At 36.7% G+C, this 12,853-nt stretch overlaps 1 protein-coding gene across 1 annotated transcript; it reads left to right on the top strand.

The window, feature by feature from the left end:
- Positions 1-5,082: 5,082 nt before the first annotated feature.
- Positions 5,083-12,427, top strand: KEA4 (K+ efflux antiporter 4). The gene is made up of 20 exons (XM_089611082.1): positions 5,083-5,520; positions 5,660-5,703; positions 6,625-6,683; positions 6,836-6,914; positions 7,014-7,075; positions 7,169-7,244; positions 7,708-7,782; positions 8,011-8,082; positions 8,165-8,248; positions 8,585-8,653; positions 8,933-9,010; positions 9,108-9,196; positions 9,420-9,516; positions 9,598-9,651; positions 9,942-10,037; positions 10,274-10,462; positions 10,536-10,613; positions 10,857-10,901; positions 11,657-11,746; positions 11,870-12,427. The coding sequence occupies exons 1-20, from the start codon at positions 5,298-5,300 to the stop codon at positions 11,948-11,950; spliced, it is 1,740 nt and encodes a 579-aa protein (XP_089467208.1). The 5' UTR covers positions 5,083-5,297; the 3' UTR covers positions 11,951-12,427.
- The last annotated feature ends 426 nt before the right edge of the window (positions 12,428-12,853 follow it).

Genomic DNA, 12,853 nt, shown 5'->3' with positions numbered 1-12,853 from the left:
ATGGCCTACAATGATGCATATTTACCAAACTGTTAGAATTGTGGTTACAGTTGTAATATTGCCTGAACGGTAAAACTAAAAATAAATAAATAAATTGAAAAAAAAAACTAGCTCTCTGCCAAGTGAATGTCTGAAATGAATCTTTATTATACCTTGTTCTGCAGTATATCGATTCAATAACATATTAAGTAGTAGTATTTTTTGAGCTGCCATGTTGTTCAACTCTTGAGCAATATAAGAAATATAGAGAAGAGACAGATCTAAAAGTTTCAATCAATCTACTGAAATATTTAAAAAAATAAATATATATATATATATATATTGTGAAACATTCCCAAGAACCCATCAGAAATCAGATATATTATAAAAAATAGTATTACAAAACATCCATGACACCTTGTGCATTTTTGCCTACTTAATAATTATTGCCTTCAAAAGAAAAAAGAGTCAACTTGGCGTTGTTTAATTGAAGCCTAACTCGAGTGTCAAGCAAGATGCTTAATCAAAAGCAGAGCAGTCAAACTTGGAGAAAATTGAGAAGGATAATTGTGTTAAGAAGACGTTAAAATGAAGATAATATAATAATGGCTTTTAATTTATTTATTTAGATTTTAAGTAACAAGTCAATCCTAGTAAGAAGGATGTAACTTCGACGGTTAGAAGTTGGGATTAGCGAACGCACTGAGAGATAAGAGTAGGTAGCCTAATATTCTTTATATCACCATCTCATTTTTGGTAGATTTCTTGACTTTTTATTTATTCAAGTGAAGTCTGTAAAAGAAAATTTGTGATTAACACTGTTTTAAATGTCATAGAATATTGATACACTTAGATATCAGCTATGCACAACATCACATAAGTTCATGATGTGTTATCTGTGTATCCGTAGTTTTACGCTTTACTTCTGTCATAATATGAAAGCTTAGCGTTAGAATCCCGTTAAAATATGTCTGTTTTGTTTGGGATTACAATTTTATTCAAATACTCATATATTCGCATACTTGCTCTGCGATTAGCAGAGGAAAATATCCCAGCGAATAGAAGATGCTCAGCTCCGCACAACATAGGGATTAGCACGCTTTCGGGAAGAACATAGAATATTAAAAAAAAAAAAAAAACCTATGCCGTGATTAGGCCCGGCCTAATACATTATATAGTCTTAGGCGAAAATAAAAAATTAGGCCTTTTAAACTATCCTGAAGCATATTTTCAAATTTTACTATGTGATTAGAAGGAAATTAACACAAAAATAGGGAAAAAAAAAAGAAAAGAAAAAAAGAATCAATCTAAGTAAATCACAAGTGTCTAAAAAAAACCTTGAAAAATCAAACCTCTAACAAAAAATAAGAAAAGGAAGAATATAATTTTTTTCCCCCAAATTTGTGATAGTCTAATAAATTACACCGTTTATTTTATTTCACCAGCAAGCTTTTTTCAATTCAAATCCTATGCTTTTTCTTTCTTTTTCTTCAGTTGCATTCACACGTAGAACAAGTCTAAAACAATTGGGTCAAATTGGCATGAAACGATGTTTTTTTTTTCTTTCTAAATTTTGACTTTTCAATGTCAAATTTGAGCCTATTTTTTCTCTCAAATATTATGAGGCCCAAGACAATTGCCTAAGTGACCTAATGGTTGGGCCGGGCCTGACCGTGATCAGTGGCGGAATCAAGTTTTATAGTCAGGAAATCAAATTTTATTAAAAAGAATTATTTTTAATTTTATAGGGAATGTGTAAAAAAAATAAAAAAACGGCTGAGGAAAAATATATATAAAAATCATATGATTTTGGGTTAATAATACAAAAATTGATAAAAATTCAAGATAAAAATATAATTTTCAAAATCTCAAAGAATATATGTCTCTTAGTTCTTAGTTGACTCCACCCATGTGGTTAAGTGTGTTGAATATTATCATATGCTATAATAGATAGGTATAATTAGATCAGTAGATCAATAACTCACATTTCTTTTAAAAAATAGCAAAAAAAAAATTTTATTAAGAAAGCAATCCATCAAGTCGAAATAAATTAAATTAAGTAAAACAATTAATTTAATTTACTTCAGCTTGATAGACTATTTTTTTAATAAAATAAAATTTAGGCTAGAATCTTAAAAAAAAAAACTAAGTGATTGGCTAATTACAATAAATTTTTCACAATAATAAACGAGTAATAAACAAGAAAAAAATTAAAAGACAAATAATTAGCAATTCAGTTCGGTTATTATTAGAAGTGTGAGCCTAACTCACACTCAAAAGCTAGCTCAAGAGTGGAGGGATGTCAAACACTTATAAGGATCACATTGCTCAAGTACCCAATCGATGTGGGACATTTTAATACACCCCCTCACATCCAGGATGGACAACTGGAGCGTGAAGTTTTGTGAGAATGAACATTCACGGGTGGTCCCACATTCGAAATTGGGCCCCGCTCTGATACCATATTAGAAGTGTGGGTCTAACTCACACTCAAAAGCTAGCTCAAGAGTGGAGAGATGTCAAACACTTATAAAGAGCACATTGCTCAAGTACCAAATCGATGTGGGACATTCTAATAGTTACGAATATCTAATCTAGCGGGCAATGTGTCTAGCGGTGAAAAATAATTCACTATAAATGAGTAGAGGTACAATCGAACTCGAACTTGCAAACTGTACATGTCTTTTTCATCTTTAGATGAATTACAAGTTAACCTTCCCTTAGATCAGATCAAAAGATCCATCTTTCTTTCACACAACCCCTAGCCCCTGAAGATGATTCAATGATCAAACACAATCACACACCTCAATCAATACCCCATTTTGCCACAAATAAAAAGAGAGTATAATGTCTAGGTTGTCAACCTAAAATAGCCAAAGGAACAAAAGACATAAAAAAGAAGAGAAACGAAAATTACATCAATCTTCAAGTCCTCCTTCTTCGACATCTTCGACATGCAAGAACATGGTACTTGTTAATCGCGTTTTTGGATTAGCACTAAGAACCGTCCGTGGTTCGATCTAGGGCCGGACCCTATGACCGCACGTAGGTTGGGTTTGGTGAAGTTCTTCTCTTATCGTCGTGTTTGTATTATTCGGATCTTCGGGTTTTCGAGTCCTTGAGTTTCTGGATCTTGGGATCTTTCGTGTTCTTCGTTGAGTTCTTTAGTCTTTGCTTCTTTGAGTCTTCAACCATTTGAATCTTCCATGTTCTTCATGTTCTCGCGTGTTCGTGTTCTTTGATCTTCTAGTGTCCAGGTCTTCGGATCTTCGAGTCTCCGGGTCTTTGAATCTTCCACGTTCTTCACGTTCTTCGTCGGGTCTACGAATCCTTGCACTTTCACCTAACCACAAGAAAACGTGAATCTAGAGGGACGTGGAGGGTTTTCCCTCGGCGCGTTCTCCGACGCTCAACATTAGTCGCGTTGTATTGTGTTTTTGGTAAACGATTTGTACTTGTCTCTATGTTTTCTAGAGAGAGAAAGTGGTGGTGTGATTTTTGTATAGTTTTGACAAGTTGAGAGAAACTTACCTTGTGTTGTGAATGTGTGGGGTATTTATAGGGACCAAAGAGTTTGGTGAAGAGTGCTTGGTTGAGTGGTGGAGATGACCGGGTGGTCTTGGCCGAGTGAAGACGACCGGGTGATTTTGGCCGAGTGAAGACGATCGAGTGATCTTGGTCGAGTGAAGACGACCGGGTGATCTTGGCCGAGTGAAGAAGACCGGGTGGCTTTGACCAAGTGAAGACGACCGGGTGGTCTTGGCCGGATGAAGATGACCGGGTGGTCTTCCTTTTTGGCCGACCGGGTGGTCTTGACCGGGTGAAAATGACCGGGTGGTCTTCTTTTTTGGCCGACCGGATGGTTTTGGCCGGGTGAAAATGACCGGGTGGTCTTCTTTTTTGGCCGACCGGGTGGTCATTCTTGTGATTTTGTCTTGAAGATTTCCCAAGGAGTCTAGATTGAAAACATTCTTTGAGAGTCTATTTTGAAAGACATTTTATGAGTGTTGACTCGGAGCTTGGCGCGTGAGTTTACTTGTGGACTTGGGCCTTATGTACGGGCTTGATGTGTCATTTTTTGCTTTCGGGGTGTCATTTCTACCTTGCGAAAATCTGACCCAACAGTACTCTCCTTGAATATCTACCTCGTGGTTTCTCTTGAAAAAAATTGTGGTCGACATCGAAGAACATGAGATTATTTCAGATTTGGCCTTTTGAGTAATGAGCAACTCGTAGATCATAGAGCGAAAACTAATAATAGACTGATTGCCTTTTTGAGAACTTGCATGAGCAGCGATATGGTCAAAATGCCTCTTCCATGGTTGAGATGTACCTTGTTACCGACAACATGAAGGAACTAGGCAACGGTCTTGGTGATTGATCCTCGATGGAGATTGGGGAACAAATTTTTATTTTATTTTATGTGATCCTATACAACAATGAGCACTTAGTGTATAACTGCGATGATAGAATGCAAAAAATCGAACCACTTCTTTCTAAAGCCTCCTATAAGGCAATATGTAATAATATTAACACATCGACCTACAATCTCGCCATCATCAGTTTGGAAATAAGCATTGATCATAGTAGGAGTAATTGATAATTCAACTGACCAATTTGAGACTTGCAAGATTACTAAAATCATCGATCAGATTGACCATAGCACACTTCTTTGACAATATTGTAACTGTAGAGAACAGTTTAAGCTCTTTCAACGACGTCACAATCTCTAAGATTGTGTTCTTATCTTTTTATTGAACCTTATATCGCAAATCACAACTATTTCCAGCACCAAATCCCACTTCTTATAATGAGCTTGGGACGTCAACTATCATTTTATGTTTATCCTTAAGAGGTTCGCTTGCTAAGCAAAATTTGCACTTAGTTTTCATGGCTTACTTGGAAAAGGACCATAGTCCTCGACGTAGCTTGCACTGAAATAAGAAAAAGGAATTCCACGTGTGCGGTAGAAGATGAAGAAATATAGGTCTCACGTGTCCTTTCACGTGTACGCAAGGTTTCTCATTGCACGTGTACAGTAGGATGTCTATATGAGAATCCCGAGTCACTGGTGTGTCTACAGGGGCAAAATAATACTTTCACGCTCTCCCCCACCACCATCTTCTTCGAAATTATAAGCGCGTTAACAATAAAAAAAATAAATAAATATTAGAACTTTCCCTCTCTTTCCGACACCGAAAAAGCAAAGAAATCCACACACCGCGGTGCTCGCTAACGTGCGCCGGGGCGACACCCTGAGCCACCGACTCCGATACCCTAAAACACACCTTCTCTCTCATTCTCTTCTCTAAGTTGCAATGAGGGTCCGATCTCCGCCCATTTTCGCGGCGACCTATGTCCTCGTAGCTGTCCTCCTCGTCCGGCGCTTCGCCGCCGAGATGGAATCGCCCTCGGCAGGGAGGATCAATGATGTCGCCGGAGATTCGAACTTCACGCGTCCGAGATCCGTCGAGGACAGCTTGGCTGGCATGATCGACCGTGCGCTCGAGAGGGAGTTCCCTGAGAACGAGCAAAACGAAGGTTCGTTTCTGGAAGTGCATTGTAGATTGGATTTGAATTGCAATAATTACCAAAAATAAATAAATAAATCTTTCTCCTCTTTTCCGTTATTTGTTTGTTTTTGTTGCCGTTGATTTTTATATTTTTAATCACATTGCAGTAAATGATGGTGGTAGTTTCAACAACAGCGTCGCTGGAGAAGAGGTTGGCTGTCACATTTTGTCAAAGTTTTTGGTCTGTCAAATTCTCAAAGATTTTGTGTCACTGTGATTACCTCATGCAATTGATGCTTGCATAGGAAAATCTGACTATTTAATGCTAGAAAGTAATGTTGGTACTCAAAACGTGGGGTGATTGTTTCTTGGATAGGAAAAGGAACCCGGAATTTTAGTTTTACTAGACCGCCAAATTGGGTATATAGGTGATTGAGATGAACCGTCACAATCATACGGATGGCTATAAGATCCCCGGGCCTTAGGATTTGTGTTTGATTAGTCTGCTAGTTTTGGAGTTTTGGCGCTCGTTGTTTCAGATTATGTTGAGAAGAAGATTTTAGCGCATTGATATGTACCTTTGCCTGTACAAGAGGTTGTGGGTTTGAGTCATGAAAAGGTCTCAATCTCAAAAAGAAAATGGTTTTGTATTTTATTTGATTATCTGATCATTAACGATATAAGTATGAACAGTAAGAGATATCACCTGCCGTCCCTCTCCAATCCTGTTCCATTCAGGACTTGTAGTGCGATGATGCATAAATGTAGGATGAGACAAGAAATGTTTGTTGTGAAAATGCCTTGTTACGTAGCTTTGTGCATAACATGACAGTGATAAGAGGATATGTAATTCCAATATGCTGGGTCGGTCTGCTGAAATACCTTAATGAGATGGTTGCTGACTCTTGAATGGATGCCTTTTTATTTCGTAAAGTATTGATGTGAATCGGGAAATTGATCTTACTCTGGTATCTCTCCTAAGTAGCATCATTGCAGTTCTGAACTACTGCTTTTTTGTTTTGTTTTTGTTTTCGGGGTACATGAAGTTTGTTCCGTTAGCTGAATTATTTTCTCATGTCTTTTTTGCTTGAAACTACTTGTCGCCTGAGTTTGAAATGAATTTTTTTATCAGGCAGTTCTGGAAACCGTTGCAAGAGTCAAGCCCAAGAAAAATGAAACCAAGGAAGAGAAGTATGTATTTCTATCATTTAAATCAATCAAGATATCTTCTTGTTTAACGCAAATGAAATGGAGAGACCAATAAATATGTTGTTGTAATCTAAGAATGACGTGCATCGTTATTACAATGTGTGTTGACTGGTGATTATTTGTGAACCATACAGGGCATTTCAGTTTCATCATGTTTTCAAGCTGGATAATGAGAATCAAGCTGAAGATATGCCAACATTGATAGATCGAAAGGTAAGGCTTTTGAAAATTTGTATTAGCTCTCTGATATTTTCTAACATTTACAGCTGAAAGTGTATTCACTCTTGAGGTGATAAATCTCTTATTCTCCAGGACAATGTCTTTATTATATCTAATTCTAGGTCTAAGTTTCCCGTGCTACAACTCGACGCAAGGTTAGATTACGCTGATTCAACTTGTTACTTCTCATCCCTACAAAACCAGGGACAACTTCGCTGAGCTATCCTGAATTGAGTGTTGATTTGTAGGTTGATATCAGATCTGGTAGTTGTTTTTGTCTCTGCTACGTGTGGTGGCATTGCGTTCGCTTGTGCTGGCCAACCAGTAAGATTACAACACTTATTTGCTTTTTGATACCTTCCATTATTTTTAATATATTTATATATACAACCATAAGGGATTGGTTTAGTGGTAAGGGTGAATACTGAGATGTGTGGATATTCGCTCATGGTCGTACATTCGATTATATGTGGACTCAGAAACTTGGGGCCACTGGGAGGGTCTCCCGGTCAAACTTTTGGGCTCCTGGGTTTAGTTGGGCGAAGTCCAGATATCCAGCGTATTAAAAATTGGATACACACACATATGTGTGTGTGTACATTTATTTATTTTTATATGTTTCCCTTTCCCCTTTATTTTCCGTATAAAATATATATTTATGAAAATGCTCTGTAATCATATTGTGGTTACTGCTCATTAAATATTATCTCTCGATTAATTTTTGTATTGCCGTGTGTGTGTAAGATTATTCTCCTAAGAATTTCCTCAGCTTCTAATTTTTTTGTAGGTTTTTACGGGATATCTTCTAGCCGGATCTCTAATTGGACCCGGAGGTCTGAGTTTTGTCAGCGAAATGGTGCAAGTACGTTGTCTTTATGGTTGATATGCCTTTACTAGTGTATTTATTCTTAATGGTCTGAGCATAGTTCAAAAACAGATTTTTTGACATCATATGATCTTTTTCAATGAGTTTACTTTCAGTAATATTGCTGATGATTGAGAGTGTCTTTGCCTTTTCTCTTAACTGTAAATAATTATTGATATACATCTGTACTCAATTACTTCCACCTTTTAATTTCTATATATGAAGGTTGAGACAGTTGCTCAGTTTGGTGTCATATTTCTGCTCTTTGCATTGGGCCTGGAGTTTTCGGCTGCGAAGGTAACTTTTAATGTTGAACATCTTATGCTACATTTTTGGTTGATAGGCCGTGATAACTTATAAACACGATTCATCGTTGCAGCTTCGTGTAGTCCGTGCAGTGGCTGTACTAGGAGGTCTGCTTCAGATTGTCTTGTTCATCTTTTTGTGTGGAGTAACTGCCTCGGTATGTTTGTGGTTTATGGATTAACAAATTTAAGGGAAAAATATTCGGCTTTCTTTTCTTGTACTTGTTCAGTCCTTGTAAGAAATGCACTTCAACTTCGAGTAGAGGATAACTCTAAAATGCTGGCTTTGTATATGGTTTGAGTCAGGCCTCCTGGTAGGCAATGGTTGAGCTTTAGATGCTGCTTTAAAATGCAAGGTCATATATAAGCGCTAGGATTTTTTTTTGGGCAACTTGCGTAACCATAACAAGAGTCTGTATAATTGTATGAGTTCAGTTTTGATTCTTCCCCGTTTAATATATATGAAAACGTACTAAAAGCTGCATGTTTTCCAGTTATGTGGTGGCAGACCTTCTGAGGGGATTTTTGTTGGAGCACTTCTATCGATGTCTTCAACTGCAGTGGTAACTAACTGTGAACTGATATCATTGTTTTCTCTTGAACTCGTTGCGGCATTTTATGGGAGGGTAGTTTATTGGTGAGATTCTCCTGCTTGAAGTTACAAAGTGTTGATTAGTAGTCTTTAAGAGTTGGCATGGCAGGTCTATTCTATCTCATCAAATGACTTCTTGACTTTAAGAGTGAAAGTTAATGATCCACTCATTCTGTTAAAATGTATTTCATAGGCATAAAATTGTGGAAGTTATTTCTCAGTGGTTCTTGTCTTATATGGTTTGCCATAGGTTTTAAAATTCTTGATGGAGAGAAACAGCATCAATGCCCTTCATGGTCAGGTTATAGTTGGAACTCTTATTTTGCAGGTTAGCTTTTCTTTCTAATAGAATTACTCTCTTTCTTTTTCTTCGGGTTTTCTAATATATGGAATGAAAACTAAATTAAAACTATCATTTCTATCAGGATTGTGCAGTTGGTCTGCTGTTTGCTCTGCTTCCAGTTCTAGGTGGTACTTCTGGTGTACTTCAAGGAGTCATGTCGATGACCAAATCGTAAGATTACAAGATATCACCATTATATACTCTAATTATGCATTAACCACAAATGTATATGGTCTTCTAGGAAGTTTGGAAATTCTTTGGCCTCAAATACTTTATTCAGTCAAATCGTTCTCATACCTTAAAAACTAGCAGCATCCCAACTCCGTGGTACCAGAATTTTGTACCTGATGAATTCTAACCAATATTTCTTTATACAATTACTTTATGGTTACAGGTTGGTGGTTCTGATAACATTTCTGATCATTTTATCAATAGTATCTCGGACGTGTGTACCATGGTTCCTTAAGCTAATGATAAGCTTGTCGTCTCGGGTAATGATAAATATGCACGTCAAGGGTTACATTCCCTGTTCACAATTTATACATACTGATTTTATTTGGATCACATTGCAGACTAATGAACTCTACCAACTTGCATCTGTGGCATTCTGCTTATTAGTTGCTTGGGTTTGTCCAATTCTTTACTTTCTTATTTTGTACTGCATAATTCATTTTTAGTCAAATTGTTCAAAACTCTAAAAACAGGAAAAATATACCGGAAGTAGATAAATTGGTTTCCATGCTACAATGACTGCCAAATCAAGTTTCATTAACATTCCTGCATTTATGCCCCTTCGGCCCTCTCTCAACTTATTGCTCATATTTAATTCGGCTATTCACGTCTCTGCCGATGTTTAAGATTTAACATAATTTACTTGTAACTGTTGTGGTTGTATGACAAGAATTTGTCGTTTCAGTGTAGCGATAAGCTTGGATTAAGTCTTGAACTTGGTTCGTTCGCTGCCGGAGTGATGATATCAACAACAGATCTCGGCCAACATACACTTGAACAAGTATGAAACTCTTATTTGTAGTTGAGCTTCTGGATGTATGAATTTCAGTGCCTAATGTTTGATGACCTTCCTTATCCTCATTCAACTTTAAATTCCTATTATTTAGTTGCGACATTATGATCATTTGTAGTTACTTAGTTGAGTCCGGTACTAGCTTTATTAACTGCTTAAGCTGAAGGGTTAAATGTGATTTTATCTCATTTTCTCTTCTTTAATTAGTGTTACTTACCTTTCAGGTCGAACCCATTCGTAACTTCTTTGCAGCCCTTTTTCTTGCCAGCATTGGGATGTTAATACATTTCCATTTTCTATGGAACCATGTGGACATTTTACTTGCTGCTGTTGTTCTAGTAATCATTATAAAAACCACCGTGGTTTCTGTGGTCGTCAAGGGATTTGGCTACAATAACAAGACTTCGCTACTTGTAAGATTTTGAAAGCAGCTATATTACAATCCGAAACGTCACAAACACGAATCTTACTTAGTTCATTGTGTAGGTTGGAATGTCTCTTGCCCAAATCGGGGAGTTCGCTTTCGTTCTTTTGAGTCGCGCTTCGAATCTTCATTTGGTAGAGGTAAGCACTCAATCTATCTTTTAACTTTCGAAAGGGTTTGCATTAATTCAGTGCTCCTCATTGGTTTTGTACCAGATTCCTTGCTGCAGTTTAACAAATTACTGCTCCATTTTTTTTTTCTTTCTTTCAAGAGAAACATTATAATAACGTGTGCTGCGATATAATGAAATGCTATCCCATAATGAAAGAAATTATCGCATCATTTTTCTCCGATTATTATTTGATCGTTGAATCGTTTTGCAGGGAAAATTATATCTGTTGCTTCTTGGAACAACAGCTCTCAGTCTGGTAAGAGACAATTTCGTCCATGTTTTTCATTAAGCTAAAAGTCGAATAATAAAGTTCACACCATCTAGGAAAATAAAGCAGTAAAAATAACTAGGAAAATAAAGTGATGGTTTTTTTTTTTTTTTTTTTGGGAAAGAAAATCAAAGCTTATTATTTCTTCTGAACTTTGTTCATCAGCTAGCTAACGGTCACAAAAATATTTGGGAAGAGGAAACAAAATATATATATATATATACACGCACAAAGTAAGGTTCATAATTGGAATCGAGCCCTAATAGGAAGTTTTTTCTCAAATAGGCTCGTAGGAAGTTTGCTTTTGGGGTGCTCCTTTTTCTTTTTCTCTTTTTTCGTTGTTTCCTCTTTTGGGGCCTGTTTCGGGTTTTTCCCGTAGCCACTCATGTAATCGGTTTTTGCATGGTTTTAATAGAATGATGTTCTCGTTTCAAAAAAAAAAAAACTTACAGAAGCAGAAAATTTGACCACTGGATGTAAGCCTGGTGGCAGAATGTCTTATATAATTGAAATTGTGAATTAAATTGCTTCCAATAATCTCATGACAGTTCTATTTCCAGTGCCATTACATATCTATAGCTGTAATAGTCAACAAACATTCAGTGTTAACTAATTCCTATGAAGAATCTTCGTTTCATCTTTGGGTTACTAATCTCGTTCCAAATTAACATTCTATTAACTAATTTCAAGCCAAATTTAATATTCTATTTTTTCATATTAAATTTTGGAATGATGCCGTGCAGGTAACTACGCCATTGCTCTTCAAATTGATTCCTGCGGTGGTTCACATCGGGGTCTTATTACGGTGGTTCTCACCCGATAGTCCTCACGAGGTAATGATCTTTCCCCGAGCACACAATGATTTTACACTTGTTCCACTACAAAGGTGCATCACCTATTCAGAATTTATTTATCAGTTTTTCAATGTACGTTTGAAAATTATTTGTCCCTCCCAGATTGGATTTAAAGGAGATAATCTACGGTCAGAGAGCGCTAAGCGTATTTCCATCATGGTCCACGGCTCTCGTGATTCATGATAGTGAAGTAAAAACATGAATTGGAAAATCGCAGAGCGTGTACATGATGAGCTTGTTATATATACACTGTGCGGGGACAGGTGCATAATAGCACAAAAGAAGTGGTTGATTTAGCTCAAGGTTTGAAGATTCCATGGTCCTTGAAAGCTCAATTATGCTGCCCTAGAAATTCAGTACATATTCTCGACAGGCCTAGGTACATAACACAAACACACTTCTTATTCTTTTATTAGGTCATCGTCTGCTTATCGAGATGGCCAATTTTGTGCAAAATAGCTGCTGTTTGTCTTCCAATTCAGTGTCAGCCAGTATTGCTGTAAAACTCTTCAGTGTCTCACTATAATGGCTCGTGTTTTCCTCCTATTATCAAGGAAGGTTAAATGATGCCCTACAGATAATTGTAAGACATTAATAATATGAAGTAACTCGTGAAATATTAAGTAAGGATTGCCATTGTTGCTGCTGTGGCTGGTTTGTAAAGCTTTGCGGAGTAGAACGGCAAAGAGTACTTTAGAATCTCAATTGTGAATTTGAAGAATAACGTAAACTCTCAAAGTGTTTCAAAAGTTGTCTTGCTCAGTTATTATGATTTGTCGTACCGTCTTAAAATGTGCTTCTTGTACTTTACCATTTCCCAAAAAATAAAAAAGATCGCGATGGAAGATTATGATTATCAAGAATCGTCAGCAATCCACATTCTGCATTATCTTACGATCAGAAATTTTTTTATGGGAAATGGAAAAGTACACGGAGGACATTTTAAGATGGTATGGCAAATCATAATAACTAAATAAGAGAACTTTTGAAACACTTTAAGAGTTTAGGTTGTTCTTCAAATTCACAATTGAGATTCTCAAGTACTCTTTGCCGTTCTACTTCGCAGAGCTTTTTTTATATTTTATT

The sequence above is a fragment of the Urtica dioica genome, chromosome 4 (genome assembly GCF_054948205.1).
Source record: "Urtica dioica subsp. dioica isolate 48M chromosome 4, U.dioica_male_clone48M_v1_H2, whole genome shotgun sequence".
Lineage (NCBI taxonomy): Eukaryota > Viridiplantae > Streptophyta > Magnoliopsida > Rosales > Urticaceae > Urtica > Urtica dioica.
The sequence above is the reverse complement of the archived record's forward strand: the minus strand, read 5'-3'. Positions and strand labels throughout refer to the sequence as shown.

Excerpts from the sequence above, each read along its gene's own strand:
- KEA4 (XM_089611082.1), top strand. The coding sequence starts at position 5,298 with ATGAGGGTCCGATCTCCGCCCATTTTCGCGGCGACCTATGTCCTCGTA. Across the intron at positions 6,915-7,013 it reads CAACATTGATAGATCGAAAG|GACAATGTCTTTATTATATC; the intron begins GTAAGGCTTTTG and ends CTTATTCTCCAG. Across the intron at positions 10,614-10,856 it reads CGAATCTTCATTTGGTAGAG|GGAAAATTATATCTGTTGCT; the intron begins GTAAGCACTCAA and ends ATCGTTTTGCAG.